The sequence below is a fragment of the Oryzias latipes genome, chromosome 21 (assembly GCF_053564925.1).
Source record: "Oryzias latipes strain Hd-rR chromosome 21, Olatipes_Hd-rR_3.1".
NCBI classification, from domain to species: Eukaryota; Metazoa; Chordata; class Actinopteri; order Beloniformes; family Adrianichthyidae; genus Oryzias; species Oryzias latipes.
Genome location: NC_136257.1, coordinates 13,975,721 through 13,996,511, shown reverse-complemented (window position 1 = coordinate 13,996,511; position 20,791 = coordinate 13,975,721). Strand labels below are relative to the sequence as shown.

General features: G+C 44.2%; 1 protein-coding gene across 3 annotated transcripts in view; it reads left to right on the top strand.

The window, feature by feature from the left end:
• Window positions 1-15,374, top strand: part of kdm6a (lysine (K)-specific demethylase 6A) — a 40,964-nt gene extending 25,590 nt beyond the window's left edge. For all 3 annotated transcript variants that reach the window (XM_078939513.1, XM_078939514.1, XM_078939515.1), the window contains 19 exons: window positions 1,302-1,521; window positions 1,735-1,875; window positions 2,973-3,065; window positions 3,158-3,229; window positions 3,885-3,989; window positions 4,070-4,429; window positions 4,505-5,382; window positions 9,160-9,289; window positions 9,370-9,475; window positions 10,986-11,191; window positions 11,281-11,333; window positions 11,412-11,486; window positions 11,563-11,711; window positions 11,785-11,899; window positions 11,975-12,162; window positions 12,241-12,382; window positions 12,462-12,588; window positions 12,688-12,858; window positions 14,130-15,374. In XM_078939513.1, coding sequence (XP_078795639.1) covers window positions 1,302-1,521; window positions 1,735-1,875; window positions 2,973-3,065; window positions 3,158-3,229; window positions 3,885-3,989; window positions 4,070-4,429; window positions 4,505-5,382; window positions 9,160-9,289; window positions 9,370-9,475; window positions 10,986-11,191; window positions 11,281-11,333; window positions 11,412-11,486; window positions 11,563-11,711; window positions 11,785-11,899; window positions 11,975-12,162; window positions 12,241-12,382; window positions 12,462-12,588; window positions 12,688-12,858; window positions 14,130-14,156 — 3,358 coding nt within the window. In that variant the 3' untranslated portion in view covers window positions 14,157-15,374. The remainder of the gene's footprint in view (window positions 1-1,301; window positions 1,522-1,734; window positions 1,876-2,972; window positions 3,066-3,157; window positions 3,230-3,884; window positions 3,990-4,069; window positions 4,430-4,504; window positions 5,383-9,159; window positions 9,290-9,369; window positions 9,476-10,985; window positions 11,192-11,280; window positions 11,334-11,411; window positions 11,487-11,562; window positions 11,712-11,784; window positions 11,900-11,974; window positions 12,163-12,240; window positions 12,383-12,461; window positions 12,589-12,687; window positions 12,859-14,129) is intronic.
• The last annotated feature ends 5,417 nt before the right edge of the window (window positions 15,375-20,791 follow it).

The window sequence follows — 20,791 nt, the reverse complement described above, 5'->3', positions numbered from 1 at the left end:
TGTTTTGTTTTGTCTGTGCAGGAGCCAGATGTTGTTCTTTTGGTTCCTGCTGTTGCCAAAAAGCCTGAGGGTTTTACCAAAGTGGATATTTTTCTGTTTTGATCCCTAAAGCAACAGACCAAACAGATTTCTGCTGCATTAGCAGTCAGTCTCCTTCTGTCGTCCTGCTGCTCGTCTCATCTGTGTCTCTTTAGAGCGTTCGCTCTTTTTGTTTTGGTCCAGGTTTTTGTTGTCTCGTAGCATCTGGCCCCACAGGTTTCCCTGTGTAGTGGTGTGACAATTATGAAGCTTTTAAAGACCCACTCTGATCCTCCTCCTTTTACTTTCGATGATGCCGTTTTTAGCCGAAACCAAAAAACCTCTGTTGTGTCGTTTTCTCAGAGCGTTTCTGCAGAGCAGCAGGAGTTTCTTAGAAATACTTGTCTGAGTTGTGGGCGTACCAGGCCACCCCTACTTCCCGTCATTCATCTGTTTACGCGCTTTCTCACTAGTCTGCAGCCTATTAACATAGCAAAAATGGCGAGCAATAGCCCAGTGTATGTTGTACATCACGTCGACTGCGTCACTCAACGTCACACTGCAGCTCACCGAGCTCCGTCTGCAGGTGGTCTGGAATGTCATCACGGACAAACTGCACTCCTCTCAAAGACACGAGCGGTGTCGGACACGTCTGAGCTTTCATCGCAGGCTAATGAAAAAAGCTCCAGCTCTGTTCCTTTTGCCCCCGACTGTAATATCAGATGAGATGTCTTCTCCAGTCCTCAGTGTTCTGAGCAAACATGAGCGAACTCCTGCTTCTTCTAAGGACAGATGTTCTTCACCATTTTCATCAGGCAGTCTTTTTTAATGAATTCCTCATCAGTAAAAGGTTTGCAGTTCTTTGCATTCGGAGTTTCCACGTCCTAGCTCGCTTTGAGGTACTTTCATTTGACTCGCAGGCTCTTGTTAAAATTGCTGCTGTGTCGTAAAACACTTTCCAGCTGCTTGAATGTTTCGCACCGTTAGTTTGTCGAAGTTAGCCTGTCTCGTCTGGTAACGCCTCTTGAGATTGCACTTCTTAAAAACAATCACGCTCTTGGCAAAAAAAACAACAAAAAAAGCCAATTTCCACTTATCCTGGCAGTGACGGCTTGCCTTAGTTATGCTGATTCGGATTCGGATGACTGACACAGTGAGGGCGGTTCAACAGAAGGTCTTGTAATACCAGAGTTTTTGGGGTTCAGAAGAAGGAAGACTTTCTCATGAAATCCGACTGGCATAGAGGTGGGATTCAGAAGGATCTGTGCTGTTTTTCCCTGCAGCGTGCTCTACCAGCAGCAGAACCAGCCTATGGACGCTCTTCAGGCCTACATCTGCGCCGTTCAACTTGATCATAACCACTCCGCCGCCTGGATGGACCTGGGCACCCTTTACGAGTCCTGTGGCCAGCTGCACGACGCCATGAAGTGTTACATCAATGCCACACGCAGCAGGGCCTGTCTGAACACCGCTGCACTGACTCAGCGCATCAAACTCTTGCAGGTGGGGCTGCTGCTGCTTCCGCCGCCATCCCCGCCACCGCCGCCACATCCATCACTCAGCCACCATCTTTGCTGTTGTGGTGGATTCCTAGCCTAGCATTGATAAATAACTCGCTTTTGAAATTCAGATTGTGCTTGTTGTGATATGTTTTGTGACCCCGGGAAAGGAATTAATTTAGGTGTTTTTGTTTTTTTTGTTGTCTTCATGCTTCAGGCTCAGTTGTGTAACCTGCATCCAGGTAGTCTGCAAAATAAGAGCAAAATGCTTCCTAGTATTGAGGAGGCATGGAGCCTTCCCATCCCCGCTGAACTCACGTCCAGGCAGGGGACCCTGAACGCAGCACAGGCACAGCAGGTGAGATCCTGGGATCGATACCGAACACCAACAAATGCAGATCTCTTAGTTTAAACACAAAATATAACTGTCAAATATAGACAAAACAATTCTTAATGTTCATATTTTTGGAATATTATATTTGTATATATTTTGAGCATGTTTATTGATTTAGCCTCTCTGATTTGAAGTTAAAGGTTATAGCATGACCTGAAATCGTTCTTTCCCTTTAGTTCAACATTTAGCTGTGATATTTCTTATGAGAACTGAATTCATATACAGTTTTTTCCCCAAATTTCAATACAATAGAGCAGGTATTCAATAATGGATGAATTGTATAACAAATACAATGAATTAGTGTCTAATGTCCATTTAACTTTCTGCAGAATATGAATTGTTTTGCGATTTTAGTTGCGATTTTAGTTTCAACATTAAGGCACTGGCACGTTAACAGGAGATTTCATCAAACAACATTAACAAATGTCGGTTAGAACAAAAAAGTTACATGTCCAAGACTTTTAGCTTTAGTTAAATGTGTATAGATGTCAAGCCTGAACTCTCATATTCCCCCAACATTATCAAAGTTCGTGTGTCACAACTGTTGACTTGCATCCTGTCAGCATCAGGTGCAGGTGAGGAGTTGAGAAATCGAAACAAGGTGCACATCATGTTTGAGCTCTTCCGCTTGCGTCAGCATTGTTTTAAAGTTACTGTCAGCCTCTTAACGGGTTTTTTACATTTTTCATCCTAACCCTAACCCGTTTCATTACCACACTTTCATTTGAAAAGCAGCTTTCTAGATGATCACATCTGTTAGATTGTCGTGTCACGGATGCTCAAAACCTGGACCTTTAAGTCGGTTGCATTCATTCACAGCATTTCTGTTGACATTGATGCTGTGTTTAGCATCAACAAGAGCGGTAACCAAGTGTGGATGAATGATGTATATATATATATTTCTTACATGCATAACCCTTAAAGTCCATCTCCCTGGCATATGCATGTTTGTGCAGACTCCATGATGTCCAACATTTGCATCCATGTTTGACCCTTTTGGACTCACTTGTAACTATGGCCATAGAACCAGTCTCACCTCAGTCTCTCTGATGGATTTCCAGGCCTGTAAAGGTGGGGAGACCCCACCTGCCAGTAATCACTCAGACCCACAAACTAGTCCGGCCAAGAAGAAACGAAGTGCCAGCCCAGAGAAGGTACGACACAGAGCTTTGGCTTTCACCACTGCTGAAAGTTGGGAGTTTAAGAGCTCTCTAAGAGCATCTTGGTGCTTTGATCTCATTGACAGAATGCTAGAGACTCCATCAGCTCCAATCAACCGCAGATGGCCAGCTGCTATTTACCACCGCACAAGCTTAAGGTAATAAGAACTTGATGCCGATGTCATCACAATGCACAGGGCATGACAAATTCCTGATAGAACCACAATTCTAATAAAATGTAACAATAAATGAGTCCAACCATGTATATCATTGTTATGTAAACATATATAACCAGACGGAGGCACAGAGGTGAAGCACAAATGCCATGTTGTTTCACCTCTGGGTTGTGGGCACGACCATTAGCATAGAGCAAGCCCGCCCCTCTTCCTGTCAGCCATAACCGAGCTCTCTGTTTACCTGCTTTTCGGCTAGCTTACAGCCCATCACAGCCTCAAACTAACATCCGCAGTGCAGCAAAAATGGTGTGCAGTTTTGAGGCAGATGCCAGGTCAGGCGAGGAAAACAAAGACGTACATGGATCTAGTCTTCTACAAGTGGACACGTCAGAATGGAATGGAGTAGGGAGCTTGTGGCCGGTTCTATGTCTAACAGCATTTTTTCACAGCAATTCAAATAAAGAAATAGTCAGAAATGCAATTTTAAGCTTTATTTTCATCATCAAAAACATGGCACAACATGTTAAAAACAACTAGAACACTTATTTCACTTTAAATCTATTTTTCTGCTGCTGTCTGTGATGTATTTAGGGTTACTTTTAGAGTATTTGAATACTTTATCTCCGCTGACTTGCAGCACCTGGATCACCTGCGGGCCCACCGGGTAAACCTGAAGCCTCCGGAGCTGCAGATGCTTCAACAGCTGGAGAGGCAGTTCTCCTCCATGCAGCAGCAGCAGCAGGTACGTCTGCAGCCTCCCGTCTGAATGCTTGTTTGGAGATGTTCATGACACATGGATACCTGAGCTGCTCTGTGTTTCAGATGAGGCAGTCGGCAGCAGAAGGAGACCAACCACGGCCTGGCCTCTCCAACGGCCCATCGGGTCACCCGTCTCCCCACCACACAGCTCTCCTCCACTCTTCCCCCTTGGATCACACAGGCGCCCGCCCCCTTTCTGCCAACGGGGCCTGTTCGATGAGCCCTTCGGCAGGACACCCGGACAAAAGTCCCAGCTTGTGGTTGGGAGGCGGCAGCACGGTCAATGGAAATGTGCCTTACTCTCAGAAAACCTTTCTACCTCACACCTGTGAAGCCGCCAACCATCCCAGCTCTGCCACCAGCAGCAGTACCATCCATGCAGATGAGACCTGGAAGAGCCAGCAGCGCAACACTACCACTCAGGTGGGTTTTTCAGCAAACCTGCATCTGTTCACTTCAGTTAGATTTTTGGTGAACTTTGACTTCTTCCCTGTTCAGGAGCTTCAGAAAGATCCAGGTTCACATTCGGCTGGTCCTAATGGAGAACGCCCTTCCTCCTCGTCCTCCTCCCCCCTTCAGACATCCCTCTCCTCCACCGGCATACTGAATCAGGTTGGACATGGTTCTGGGCCCTGCACTGTCTCTTCCTCAGCCTCCTCTTTATCCCCCACCTCGCCCCAGACGACCCCCAACCACTTGTCCTCGCCTCCTCACTTTGCTACTATCTCAGGTGTCCACGCCAAAGACAATGCACCTTCTGGGGGCAAAAATGGAAGCACCAATGGAGCTTCAACCTTAGCGTCAGGTTCAGAGGCCACCATCAGGCCTTCTGGAGAGGCTCCACACAGTCCTAGCACCCCCCCCATGGAGGGATTAGCTAATCACATCCAGCCGGGGGGGGTGGACGGCGCCACTAGCTTGCCTCAGCCGAACTCTTCTTCCCCCCCCAGTATACTAAGTTCTGACAATCCTCAACTCTCAGCCTTGCTAAAGGGAAAAGCCAATACAACAAGTAATGACAACACAGACTGCAGTAACCACAGAGGGTCTTCCTCAGAGAAAATCAACAACATCCACTCGGGTCTCCATACTGCCACGGGGCCGCCCTCAGAGCACGCCAGCGCGTCATCCTCTCTGTGTTCTGCCACAACCGGGGCCTCCTCGTCTTCAGCGGACCCTCACACCCCTGGCGGCCTGTCCGGCCTGAACAGCTCGCCCAGCATCAACGGTCAGGGACCTGCTCTCAACGGGAGAGGGCTGGAGGACTCCCGGAGCCCACTGAAGGCTTGGGGAGCTCACAGACAGTCTTCTGGTTTGAGTCCCTGGTCGTCGGTTTCCATTTATCCTAGCTCCAGTGAAGTGCTGAAAGCGTGCAGGTAAGAAGCTCAGGTGTGGTTTTCAGCAGATGTTTCCATTTGGAACCTTGCAGATGATTAGAAAAATGACAACCTCAGTCTTTTGAAATGTTTTCCAGAATCGCTTGTTTTTGGTCATTTATTCCATCCTCATTCTTGCATAATATATCTATAACAATTGCCTGTATGCTGTAAGGTGTGCAGGCTGGTGCAGGATGATGTGAGGTTTGGGGAAGTTAGGTTTGTTCTCCAGCAGGTAACTGTACTTCTCTGTAAAGTTCTACATTGCACATTTGCAAAACATGCAGATGTTTTCCTTTTTCTAGCCACACCCTCAAATCCAAACCCGCACAAATCGGTATAAACATACGATATCTGTCCTAGTCTCTTGGATTAAGCCCATAGGAAGCCATGTGGCAGCATCTCGACTAGACCCAGGTCAATACTTTGGCTCTGAAACTTTGGTTTTGTTGTTGTGTTGTCCTGAGGTGGACCAGCTGCTGTGTTTATGCATCCTGCTCTGCTGCAGAAGCCTAGAGACTTCAGCTGATGGACTTTCAACATGACGTGGTTCAAAGCAAAATTCAGTGAATAAAGTGAATTTTCCTGAAGAATCGAAAACAGCCCCAGACAATCACTCTGCCACCCCCTTATTTATTCGAAGACAGTTGGGATGCTGCTGTCTTTGTGAGGCCGTGTGTAACTGTTACACTCATTGATTGGATCTGATCACTGGACTGACATCATCCATAGAAAATGACTTCCAGCTCCAACCAAATGCAGTCACTTCAGTCTCCCCTTTTCTGTGATACAGATGCCACGTTGGACCATTCACTGCTCACTGACATTGTCCTGCTCCGAGTCTGAGTCAACGTTTCTATGGCAACCACTTTCGCCAATTAGGAAAGAGCCTATTTGAAGTCCACAGCTCTAAAGCTACGGACACACCGAAAATGTGATGCATTTTCAGGAATGCGCTAAACACGTTGTCTTGTTTAATTTTTTTTTGTTTTTATACCGGTACATGTTTTCTTGAGTGTGCATTTAGCCCATGATGTTCATCCTGCACAAGCAGGATGGGGCTTCTTTTTATACGATTTACTAGCACATATCCACTACATACAGTTAGAAGAGGCTTGGTGTGGAATGTCAAAGTGATGAAGATGTCAAAGTGATGAAGATGTGGTGAATCTTGCTCCAGGCTTTTTCTTTCACATCTCTGTTGCGACACATGGAAGGATTGGTCTCATAGAATTCCAGACAGACACAAACCGCAATTCTTAATTTCTCCTTCATGATCAGTTGTACACAGTTGGCATTTCTGCGACATAAAAAGGGATGCCATCCATGTGCCACTGCCAAATCAGAGGCCCTGATTGGTCAAAGTTCAACTGGTTAAACTCTCAACACGCGTTCCATGGCTGCAAGCTTTGTACGTAGAGCCCAAACATGGTTGTGGAAACTTGCATAGCTACGTGTGAATGCAAGAGTTTTGAACACGGAAGTCAGAATAGTTATTCTGACCAATAGAATGATTGAATAATAGCTGTTCATTTCTCTATAGACGTCTATAGGATTTTAGCTTCTTGGAACCAGCAGGTACTTCCTGTTTGGAATGCCAAGGGGGAGGGGGTCACTCAGTCCAGTTCTCAGATACAGTTGATGGTTACATCTGACATACCTAAACAACACAACTCCCAAAAGCCTCTGCCAATCCAGATGTGTTAGGTGGAACTGAAAAAAGCTCTGCTGTTTCAGAGAGGGTTTTTAGTCCTGACCTCTGACTCTAAGTGAGGCAACTGAGGTGCAAACCTTTGGATATTATGGGACACTCTATGAACTCTCCCAAAGCATGAAAAACTCTGTTTCCCATTGTGGATTGCAGCGTGTTGTCTAATGTTTGAGGATCTTTCAGTTTGCTTCACATCTGGTTCGTCTCATTTATTGAAGCTGATCAAGATATAAAAAAAATTTGACTCGGCACGAATGTTTAACGTTTTAAATAAGGGATTCCTCACATTTTGTCTTTTGAGTTAAACACAGCAAACCACAGCTGGTTTGATTTGCTGCAGCTCTTCAGAGTAAAGAGCAGGACTCGACATAGCCATTTGTCCGCTGGCCCGGTCCTGTTTTTCGAGCAGTGCGGACCACAAGACTTTACTTTTCACTTGTCCGCTCGGGCCACTAAAATATCTAACGGTTTATATATTCTTCACCTTTTTCAATAAAGTAAATTTTGCGAAAACGTGTAGATTTACCTCGTCTTCATAATTTAGTTTTTCTGCTAGTCCTGTGTTCAGACTTCAAGGGTTTCTATGGGAAACCTTTGATCACTTCTCCTTCTCTCCTGCCTGCGCGCGCGCGGCTTTCACTGCCGAGCACCACGCGGCACGCGCTCACTACTTTTTTTTTTCAAACTTTATTGAATGTAACAATTCAATACAAAACAATGTTAAACAGCAACAACGAAGGCACAAGCCAGTGGGTTATTATTACATTTGATTATAAATCCGACACCGTCACTGAAGAGAGACTGAAGCATGTCAGAGATGTGGAAGACATGGCAGGAATATAAAGGAATATGTTAGATGGAGTAATGGGTATAATTAGTAGTATGGACAGCAAGATATTTAATGAATGCATTGAAGATGAAACTGTATGCACTAAGCTTTAAGCTGAATGTCAAAGAATTAAAGGCAACTCCAAATACCTGAATCTCAGACTCAAATGCAGTAGAATGTTAAACTACTTAATTTTGTTTTTCTTTACAACACTGTAAGCAGTAAGTATTTCTAGTTAGCTGAATGATCTCAGTAGACCTGCACAATATGAGGAAAACTCGCGATATGCGATATCAGAGATTAAAATTGCGATAACGATATAATTTGCGGTATATAAACAAACAGCAAAATAACCAAATAACCATTCCCAGTTTAAAAATTATACTCCAAATGACCCACGTTGACGAAGGTTACAAACATCTAACATAACAGGGCTCCATCTGATTGGTCAACAATGTGAAGGCGTCCATCCGATTGGTCAAATGCATTAAGGGATTTATTTGATTCGTTAAATGGTTCAAGCTGCCATTAGATTGTTTTAACACATTTAAGGTTTATGATTTATTGCGATATTTGCCGTTAGAAGCACCATGAAAACTTCTGAACTAGTGTTACCTACTACACTGCAGTGCTCTCTTCAAAACATCTGAAACAAACTAGAGCAGATTTAAGTTTGATATGGTCTATTTTCAGTCATTGAAAAGTGTAGAAATAAGTGATGTCACCAGAATGCACCAAATTGCACCATATTAAAAGTTTCCGGGGGGGCATGCCCCCGGACCCCCCTAAAGTTGCAAGCACCTGCGGAGCGGCGGGTCCCGCTATGCGCGGTGTCGGGCCAGTAACTTTCAGGCAGGGCCAGTAAGTTTCAAAAACTACTGGCCCTGTGGGCCAGTGCAAATTTCTGGGCTATGTCAACCCCTGAAGAGTGAAGATGAAAAAAGCCCAATATTTGCTTTGTGATGGTGTTGAGGAGATCCATCGCCATGGCAAAGGAAACTCGTGCTTCTGTTTTGCTGTCATGTTTTGTTGTTGTGGGAAACGGGAAACCGTTTAAATAGTTTGTTCACAAACGTCTGACAGGACTGTGGAGTCTGAGACGTAGAAATATTTGATCTCTGACTCTTGTAAAGCGGGTTCCTCTGTCCACACTTGCATACTTAGTGTGCTGAGGGAAAAGGTGGAGCTGTGGGAAGGTCCCACTCAGGAGAGTAATGTCGTGTTTACGCTCCTACAGGAATCTGGGAAGGAACGGCTTGTCCACCAGCAGCATCCTCCTGGACAGGTGCCCCCCACCTCGGCCCCCTGCTCCTCCCTCTCCTCCGCTCCCAAAAGACAAACTCAACCCCCCCACACCCAGTGTTTATGTAAGTGCATCATAGATGACTGTGGGGTTTTCCAGCCTCTGCCATCCCTGATGCCCATCTGTCTCCTACTTGACATGCAGCTGGAAAACAAAAGGGATGCCTTCTTCCCCCCACTCCACCAGTTCTGCACCAACCCCGCCAACCCGGTCACGGTCATCAGGGGGCTGGCTGGAGCGCTCAAGCTGGGTAAGACGCCATCAGCATCTCGCATGTTAGACGGGCAGCATGGTGTCCGCCGCCGGTCTCCCATGGCATTCTGGGAGTTGGTGTGTGAGGTAGACTCACAGGAGTCTACACTCTCCATCCGCATGACTTCTTTCACTTGTGACATGAGCACCACTCGCTGGTGAGAAGTGTAACTGCACTCCACAGGTCTGTGGTTCCTTTCATCTTCTCCTTGAAGTTTTGTGGAACAGATTTGGTAAACTATAATTATGTTGCAATAGTCATGACATGCTTTTATTATTTTTAATAATACCTAATCTTCGTAATGTGTTGTAAAATAATCTGAACTGTAGTTCATTATCCCCTAAATGTTCTGATGGGAAACAGTTTGTCTTTAGGTCAACATAAAGTCCACAACTGACTTTTTCCACAATCCAGGAAAGACTCAGGTCCAGAAGCATCGTTCACTGTGAAACCTTTACTACTGATCCCAGTTTGAACCTGAGGAGTAAAATTCGAGTCCGTAATCTGATTGTTTGTTTCTTGGGGCTTCCTGCAGCTCCTTAGAATCATGAAAATAGAGCATTTGTCAACTGGAGATTGAGCTGCTTCATATATTTTCATTCCAGCTCTATGAACTGTGCAAACATTTCTCCACACCACATAACTTGGCATGAAAACGTGTAAAATATGGAAAATGTTCTTGGAATGAAGACGGGAGGAAAAAAACCTTTGTCCATAGGACAGCACAGGGCTTCATCTGAGCAGAAAACCCAGAAGAAAGGATGAGGAAAAAACAATTTTCTACAAATCACACAAATTTAAAATTTGCAATCATTTTTGCGACAGATGTCATATTTGAGATGTCAGGACATGACCACATTTTTCATGCAGTGAGTCTGTGTCTCTGTTTAGACAGGCGTCAAATTTGCCGCTGGATGCTTGTAGAAAAAACGTGACGCTCTCGCTGCGTGTGGGAGGAGCTACCTTCCAGAGTTTTCAGCCTCGTCGCAACATGGAGGCATGGACTCTATCTCTGTAGATTTCATGTTCAGTCAATGCATGGAAGACATGGGTGATGTTAAGAGATCAGGTTTATTTATTTCAGAGAGCTTCACAAAAGCATCAGTAATCACGTCTCCATGTCTGGATTCAGGACCTTGTTCAGAGATTCTCTCAGCACGGCGAGCTTCACCATCTACTGCAGGAGCCGCCTCTGAATGACGACCCGTTCAGCGCTACTTCCGTCAGTTTTCAAAAGAAAACCTTAAACACAAAATTCTCTGTTTCTGTTTTGCTTAGAATAAGAGGATGATGGCGCTAAAAGACCCAGTCTGATGAAAAATTGTTCTTTTTCTGATGAGGGAGGACATATGTAAAGAAAAATAAGCGAATTCTAAATTGGAAAAAAGATCAAAAGATGATCAAAGTGGGTCTTTAAAGTTTGTGAACCTCATCTATGTCCATTTTTCTTAATGTAATGCGTGTTTTAGTCGAAGTGGTTTTTGAGCCATCCTGTCATCCTCCTCAGATTTAGGGCTGTTCTCCACAAAGACTCTGGTGGAGGCCAACCCCGAACATCTGGTGGAGGTGCGGACCCAGCTCGCTCAACCCGCTGACGAAAACTGGGACCCCAGCGGCGCCAAGAAGATGTGGCGCTGCGAGAGCAGCCGCTCCCACACCACCATCCTCAAATACGCACAGTACCAGGCCTCGTCCTTCCAGGACTCCCTGCGGGTCCGAACGCTTTCCATTACTGTCTGCCCGAATTCCTCAACATCCAAAGGACTTTGCTAAAACATAACCAGTTCCTCTGCATCTTTTAGGAGGAGAATGAGAAAAAGAGAGAGGTGGAAGCAGAAGCAGGCTCCACAGAGAGGTGCTTTGTTGTTTTTTTACTTGCAGATTTCCATTGTATGTTTGTGTCAACCTTTCCATGCCTTTGCTTTCTTTTCAGTTTGATGCGCAGAAGAAAAGGTCTTTTCAGACACATCAAGTTTGGAACCAACATCGACCTGTCAGACGAGAAGAAGTGAGTTCAGCAAGATCCACAGCTTTTTTCCCCTCAACGTCTTCCTCTTTCTTTCATTCTAACGGGTGTTTTCCAGGTGGAAGCAGCAGCTGCAGGAGCTGACCAAGCTGCCTGCTTTTGCCAGGGTGGTTTCGGCCGGTAACCTGCTGAGTCACGTGGGACACACCATCCTGGGCATGAACACCGTCCAGCTGTACATGAAGGTGCCGGGCTGCAGGACGCCAGGTAGTCCTTTTTCTTTCCCCGCCTCTCCTCTTTTACTCCTGTCATTCTGACCTGCTCTTCTGCGTTTTTGTAGGCCACCAAGAGAACAACAACTTCTGCTCAGTCAACATCAACATTGGACCTGGCGACTGCGAATGGTTCGCTGTCCCTGAGGCGTACTGGGGCGTCATCAACAGCTTCTGTGAAAAGTATGGCGGCAGAAAGAACTGAGCGGTGTGCTGATCGGTCCTTGGTGACTGATGTTTCTGGAAACCTTTTTGCAGGAACAATATCAATTTTCTGATGGGCTCCTGGTGGCCCAACCTGGAGGACCTGTACGAGACCGACGTGCCCGTTTACCGCTTCATCCAGCGGCCCGGGGATTTGGTGTGGCTCAACACAGGCGCCATTCACTGGGTTCAGGCCATCGGCTGGTGCAACAACATCGCGTGGAACGTGGGACCCCTCACAGGTGAGAGCAGCAGATCCAGAAGGGGATGCAGAACCGGAAGTTGACAATGAAATCTTTTTGTTTTTTCTTCATCCTCAGCACATCAATACAAGCTGGCAGTTGAGCGCTACGAGTGGAACAAGCTGCAGAGCGTCAAATCCATTGTCCCTATGATCCATCTCTCCTGGAACATGGCGAGGAACATCAAAGTATCGGACCACAAGCTTTTTGAGATGATCAAGTGAGGACTTGGTGGTTTTTAGGGCCTGTTGGCAATCTCTGCGCAGTCCTGAGCTCAAAAGGTCCCGTCTGTTTGTCAGGTATTGCTTGTTGCGGACTCTGAAGCAGTGTCAGATGCAGAGGGAGACGCTGCTGGCTGCTGGGAAGGAGCTGGTGTGGCACTGCAGGACGCAGAGCGAGCCGGCGCATTACTGCAGCGTTTGTGAAGTAAGCACACTTGTGCAGAAGCTCCGCTGCTGCGCTCACGCTGCTGCGCTCACGCTGCTGCGCTCACGCTGCTGCGCTCACGCTGCTCCTGTGTTTCAGGTGGAAGTGTTTGACCTGCTCTTTGTGACCAGCGAGAGCAACAGCAGGAAAACGTACATCGTCCACTGCCAGGACTGTGCGCAAAGGTCCAGCACCAACCTGGACAACTTTGTGGTGCTAGAGCAGTACAAGATCAGCGACCTCATGCAAGTTTATGACCAGTTCACACTAGTAAGTATCTAACAGAACCACACCCAGGCATTGGTTGAGCAAGTCCCTGACATTTTCAGGCTGTAAAACCCCTCACTGTGTACTTTCGGCACTTTTCTCAGAAAGACAAAAACATTTTTACTTTTCTCTCTTGCTTTAACTCTCAAAGTTTAAACCTTCATAGAAAATAAGTAGAATTATAGAATGAAAACCAAAAATCGGATCATGTTTGAAGCTTTATGTAAATACGACAAACTGAACACATTCCGTACGGGAGATACCGCATGAAGGAGAATGAATCGAAAAGGTCTACAGCCAATCAGGACGCAGAACACAGTACAATGTTTAAAAAAAAAAGCATTAAAAGTTGCTCTAAAAAAAATACACGAAGCTGCAAAATGTCATCTGTGATATAGCGAGGGACGCCTGTAATGCCAGAGCACAACACCTATAACCTTACAGAAATCCTAAAAGGCCCCCCCCCTACTGAGCATGTGCAAGCAGGAAGAAACCAGACCCGTTATCTCTCTTTACAAAAACACCTGACCAGCAGCAAAGTCTATGAACGCAGCAACACAATTTCTGCATTCAAAAGCCGCCTCCGCCAGCTCACACACCGTCGGAACAGTGTGTTTACATGACGCATTTTTATCCTGATCAGGCATTCATTCTGATTACTTTTGTACACGTAAACACAGGTACAGACTATACAGTGTTTCCTCATTGATCCCTGGGGATGCGTTCCTATACAGATGTTTTAACCCCTCACTAACCACACAATTTGTACACTTTTCTCAGACAGACATGAATATTTTCACACTTTTCTCTCTTGTTTAAACTCTCAAAGTTCAAACCTTCATAGAAAAATAAGTTTAGTTTTATAAAATGAAAACAAAGATCTGTTTGTTATAGAAGATTTGTGTAACTCTGGTGAACTGAAGCAGTGTGTCAGTTCAAGAGACATCACACGGAGGAGATTGACCATATCGACAGCCAATTGGGACCAAGAACCAAAAAGAAATCTGCAAAAAGTGAACTATGGGTTATCGAGGGAACGCTATACATATTTACTGAGGAAGACGAGTGGAACAATCAGCTTTAAACTCCTCAAATCTGTTTCTCTGAGAGTGTGAACACATTTCCGGCAAAATATGATTACAGCTGAAAGTAGAACTGTTTGTTTTCAGGTATTATTTTTATATCAGTGAAGTGACGCTCCAAACCAACCAGGGACATCTTCATGAATTTGACTATCACATGTGTCATGTGTGTTCTCTGCCTCCTCTCTACAGGCGACCCCTCTGCCCTCTTCCTCTTGACGCTGACGTTTTCTTCTTCAGAAGTCGTCTTAGAACCTCCGTGAAGAAGATCAGATGTTCCAGAAAAACTGTCAAACCTTTCCTGATATTCAGGAAGGGAGGTGACAGTCCTCCAACTGTGTCCTGTAGCCATCCCAGAAAGGCAGCTGTGTCAAAGCTGTTCGTCTATGCAACCCGCCCTAAGCGTTACGCCTCCCCCTGTTGGACCGGAGGGAGATCTCACCTCCTGTCGTCATGACTGCTGGGCCAGCTGGACTTCCCCAAACGACTCGTAAAAGCAAAACAGATACAACGGACTGAAGTTTTGTACATAAGATAACAGAGACTACTGATTGGACCGATGCTGACACCAGAGCTTTGCTCCATGAGATGACTAATCAGCCCAGCAGGTCGTCTGTATGTTCGACACCGCAGTCCAGATAAAGATGTGAACCATGAGCGATGTGTCCTTTAACCCCCCCCCCCCCCCCCCCAAAGTCGATTAAAACTTTATTTTGTTTGCTAAAAAGTCTGTATTTTGTTACCTTAAGTGAGGCGAAGACAGAAGTCACTGAGAATGGAGTTGCACATGGACAAACAGGGGAATTTAGTTAGTTTCTTTTCATTCTGATGTACATTTACAATATTTATAAATGCATATTTATTGCTTGAAATATTTGTTGATTGAATGCTGTCGTTTTTTTCCCCCCTCCAAAGTGTCTGCCATGAAATTTTTAAGGAGCCATGTGACATTAGCACGCCCCCCCCCCCGCCCCCCCGGTATGTTTTTTTATATTAAAGAGTGAGCATTGTACAGAGACCTTACCTGGAAATGAGTTTATTGTTTGAAGGATGTCATCTGCATCAATAAACGAAAAGGTCTTTGTTGACTGCTGCTGCTCTTTATTGCTGGTCAGGAACCACTTGATGTTTCTGTTGATGAATTTGGCATCTGTGGTTACATAAACATGGTAATCAAGTACCAATTCACAGGAGAGGCTTTCTCAAAGAGCTGTTTACTAAATGTTGGTCTTACACAAAAGACCGAGGCGACAGCACCATGCCTGTCAGATGAGATGTTAAGAGAGGAAATGGTTTCTGTAGCTAAAGTTTAAGGGACAAGCAGCTTAATATTTGTCAGCCATGCTAGACAGTTTTTCATTGATCAGCTGGTGTGTTTTCTTAAGCTATGCTGCAGAATTTTGCAACCCCAATAAAGTTTTTTTTCTCTCACAAACATTGAAAGCCTCACTTGGATCATCTTTTAATTTTCAGTGTTTTTTTTATTATGCTGTTTTTAGCCCAAATTAAAACTCTATCATTTTTGAAGACCGTTTCTGTAGTGTATTAGGAAATTTGGCTCAGAGTTATAGACGGGACTGTTTGCGAGCAGTAAGCTCGTCCGCTCTTCCCATTAAGAGCTTCAGGCACTCACAACTCCAACCACACATTAGCCGTGCAACAAAAATGGTGAGCCATATTGCAGCTATCCAGACGTACATTTTAGACTCCAGAATCTTTTAGATTCCAGCTCCAAGCAAAACAGACGTACATGGATCTAGTATTTGTCTGCAAGTGATGCATCAGAATTGAGCGGAGCAGGGTTCTAAGCTCTTTATCCATTGGCAACTTATCATCTGCTCCTAATTCACGACAATGTAACCCTTGTGCTCTCCTAGGCACTTTAACATTGGGAGTTGGGTCATCTAGACCCACTAGACAGTGCTCTGAACCTTTTATCTTCAATGATTTGTGATCCTCACTGGTGTCCATGGATTACATGAAATCTTTCCACCTTTATCCACCTTTGTCATGGTAGGAAGAACACGTCAAAGTAAGGGTGGGGTCATCTAAGATAGCACAAGGGTTAAATAAATACTCAGAAATACTAATTTTATCTTAATGTTCTTTATATATGTCCTCCAAAATATACCACAAAAGCATATTAAAATCTGGGGGGGGAAAACCTGTGTGACTTAATAGTTTACACACTTTCAAGAACAGGCCTGATGTATATGCTCTTGAACATGTATTAAACTCCACAGGGCGGCCGTGGTGCAGCGGTAGGGTGGTCGACCCATGATCGTTCGATTACCATCTTGCACGCCCATGTGTCAAAGTGTCCTTGGGTAAGACACTGAACCCCACCTTGCCTCTGGTGGGAGGTTGGCGCCAGTGTTCGGCAGTGGAGCGGCCACCAGTGTGTGAATGAGTGTGTGACTGGGTGAATGGGTCTGTGACTGTAAAGCGCTTTGGGCCTTGTAGGTAGAAAAGCGCTATATAAGTATACGCCATTTACAATGTATTAAACTCAAATTCATCTCTTTCTGTTTCTACTAGCGCATCTACAGTAGGAAGAGGCTTTGTGTGAAATGTCAAAGCGGTGCAAGTTTTGCGAAGTTCGCTTCTGGTTTTTTCTATGACAGCTCTATTCTAATACATGAAAGACTTGGGCCCAATCCGAATTATTCCCCTACCACAACATTTAGTTTTTCAAACGGAGAGTTGTGGAAAAAGAATGGAAATGTCCAAAGTCCCATCCTAATCTCTAACTGCTGACAATGTAGTGCCCTGGATTTGTAACCCTTGTGCTATCATGGGCACTTTAACATTGGGAGTTGGGTCATCTAGACCCACTAGACAGTGCTCTGAACCTTTTTTCTTCAATGATTTGTGATCCTCACTGGTGTCCATGGATTACATGAAATCTTTCCACCTTTATCCACCTTTGTCATGGTAGGGAGAACACGTCAATGGAAGGGTGGGGTCATCTACGATAGTGGTTCTCAAACTTCCTTCAGTGATGAACCCCCTTAGAAATACATTTTTAGCAAGTACCCCCTGACACGGGCAAAACATTTTTGGAAAAAAAAAGAGGTACAGTGCTGTAAAGTCAGATTTATTCAAGCCAAACAACAGTGAACCTGACAAAAACATTCATATGGCAAACATTGCATGTTCAAACAAAAAAGAAAAACAGAAGACGTTGACCACCAGAAGGCATAAAACCAGTCAAAACTCAAATATGCAAAATGCTGCTAATAATAAATAAAATAAAAAATATACATGAATAAAAAAATCTGTTCACAGAAATAAATCTATAACTTAATTATAAATAAATAATATTTAGTTTAAAAAATATATTAACTTCATAAATAATGATTTGCTCACAAAACATAATTCACGTTAACTCTTTTAGGATAAAAAAGAAGAAGATTGCATGTGAATCACTTTGCATTGAACACTTGACTTGAATTGAACAGCATGTAACAGGCAGTGATTTATGAACATGAAAATAAATGTACTCAATACATTTCAATGAGAAATATGAGACGCTGCTGCAGGATTTCCAGCTGATAAACATGTTAACGACATTCAAAATGTCCTCTCTGGTTGTTCACCCCTCCATTTCTTTGCAGAATAGAACGTGTTCACAGATGTCGTCCGTGTCAATGGATCTTAAATGCAACAAGTTGCGCATGTCCACTCACATCTGTGGATTCATCCAGCTGCAGTGAAAATGAGTCGCCAAGTTTCCCCACAACTTGTTGGATAATGTCTGTGCCCATGATATCTATTCTGCGGCAAACGGTGTCATTAGACAGAGGCACAGTTTTTTATGTATCTGCTGATTTTTTGTCCAGCATAGTTTCGGCCAATACCACAGCGGCGGGGAGCAGTAGGTCTTCCGCTATGGTGAACGGTTGTTTGGCTTTAGCAACAAACAAGCAAAGACACCGCGTAAAAAGCCTCCAGGGCTTTGGCTGATGTAGTGGAGACTTTTCGCATTGTGGCTTGGGATGACTTGAAATCAGAAAGCTTTCTCCTGAAGAACTCTGGTGCCTTACCAACGTGACATCTATGTTTTGTGGTGAGATGCCGCTGGAGGTGTGCCGGCTTCATGCTAGCGTTGGCTAACTTCTCCCCGCAAAAAAAAAAAAAAAAACACAGTGCCTGGGGTGGGTCAGAGCTCGTGGACGTAAATCCCATTAAAACTTATTCTTCCATGTACTTTCTGGACTTCGTCGCCTCTTGTTTTGTTTTCTTTTTCACTTGTCCATCTCTTCTTTCAGCAGCATGGCTGCTGCGCTTTAACCACGCCTCCATAGTTAGTCGTTGATGAGTGCGTGACGTCAGTGGGTCAAACTAACTTGGTGTCCGGGGGGGGGGGGGGGGGGGCAGTTTTATTTCAAAGGACATTGAAACTAAATACTGAATATACAATTCAATGAATGAACACATATTTATATTTTATGGAACTTTTTACAAAATAATTTTTCTCAGGTTTATTATAAGGATGAGCCCACTGATTTAGATAGATATTTTGAAAAGCTTCACGTACCCCCTACAGTACCTCCACGTACCCCCATTTGAGAACCACTGTATATGATATGCTGATTACATCAATATGATGTAATAGTATGATGTAGCATGGTATCTTTGATATCTGTGATGTCATCATACAAGAGCCGATTGGTGTGACCACAGATTACATCATCAGACCAAAATCTATATATACCGGTAGGAGTCAGGTTAGTGTTTATTCTGGTCTTTCTTAGTAAAGAGTGATCACGTTTGAAACCTTTACGTTTTCAAAAACTCAATTCAAGAACCAGAGTATTTTTACCAAGCAGACTATTTTTAGCTTTCATCAAATTTAAACTAAAATGGATTGCATCACAAATGACCAACCGGAAAAATGTTCCCTTTGGAAACTTCTTCACACAAAAGAAGTTTCTTCTTTTAAACTGAATCAGATCAGATCCATTCTGCGTCGAGTGGCAACTGCTTTTCAGGACCCTCAATACGCTGATGGAATTCTGACGCCGGAAAGAATTCAGTTGGTTGTTAAAAGAAACCAGAGACAACAGGTCATTTCTACTAAATTTAGTGGAGTTGAGAATCTTCCTCTGGATTCATGCCAACATTTCAGGTGGTACATGGCCCCAGAGACACTTCTTGGTTTAGAGACCACTGAAAAATCCCATGTCTGGTCCCTTGCTTGCATTGTTGCTGAGATGTTCCTTGGCTCTCCTTTCTACACTGCCAATAGTGATTTTGAGATGATCAGGAACATAACAAAAACTCATGGCCGCTTTCCAGACCATCTCTTAAATGCTGGATCCAAAACCAAAGATTTTTACTTCAAAACCTTGAAAAAGCAGTGGCTTCTGAGGACACCAAAAGAAGATAGAAACAGGATCCTTAAAGATGTCAGCTGTGTTTCAGCAGATGACTTCAGAAACCACCAACAGAAGTCGGGAATCTGTTCAGAGACCAAACAGATGAAGCTGGAACAATTTATTGATCTGTTCAAGAGAATGCAGTTATTGGATCCTGCAAACCGTATTGCTCTTCATCAGGTGCTTCAACATCCATTTGTAGCAGGTAACATGGATCTCCCAAGAAGCTCTGTAGGAAATGTTACCAGTTTTACTGGCCAGCAAAATCTGTCTTCATCAGAAAAGATAAAAGAGAAAGACACACCATGCCAGTCTGGTAAAGAAAGAAAACTGCCTACGGTCTGGATCATGGGATCAGAATATTACATCAACGGAGCACAAAAAACAGCAAATGAATGCTACGGAGAAAACTTTGGACTCGATTCAAAAATAAATTGGATTGGAAAAGTAAACATGCGCTGGAGGGATGTCTTCGATCATTTCAAAAGTGAGGTTTCCCAACAAAGGAGTATACCAGACATTTTAATTCTCCATGTTGGCAGCAACGACTTGGGGAACACAAATGTGTCTGATCTTCTCTGTCAAATGGTGAAGGACTTGAAATGGCTGCATGACAATTTTCCCACAATGAAAATTGGGTATTCCTTCATAATTCCAACGTCAATACGGGGAACAGAGAAAATAGATAACGACAGGATCAGGATCAACAAAACAATTCAATCCAGCGTCGAATTATTCAATGGCTTTGTGATAGAGCATCCAAGACTGATACCATTTAGCCATCTGTTTAAATCGAATGGAATACATTTCACCATAGAAGGATTTGAAATGTTTGTAAGCTCTATCTATGACAGGCTTGAGCAAATTCTCAACTCGACCTTTTCAGGAGGCCAACCTCAGTCAACCTCAGTCCCACACATCCTTCCAAAGGTGCAGGTACCAACACCAGAGAAAGAACCCCCTTCAAAAGAGTTTGTCAATGGAATGTCTGCAACAGTAAGACAGCTGGAAATGGAGACATCCTTGCCAAAGCACAAAAAGTGTAATCTGAAAAGGAAACACATTTCAGAATCAGACTCAGAAAGCTACTTACCTGCACCAAAGATAATAAGAAAGATTTGTCTGAAATTCACAACAGAAAATGCACAGTCACCACCTGAGGATGAACACTGGCCTAACAAGAAAAAGCCTTTACTGAAGAGAAAAAGAAGTTCAGAGGAACCCCCTTCCCCAGTAAAAAAGATCAAGCTAATCTATGAAAATGTCTCTGAGGATGAACTGGGTTTTGATAGTCCTTTTGCCAGTTCACCAGAAACTGTGATCCAACCTGAGGAGATGGAAGAGGACACATGTAGCATTACATCGGACAGCTCACCAACAACCCAAACACATCATTTAATAGGAGCACCTGATGTCTGGATCGTTGGCTCACAATACATTTCCAATGCAAAGCATGCAGCGGTTGATGAGTCC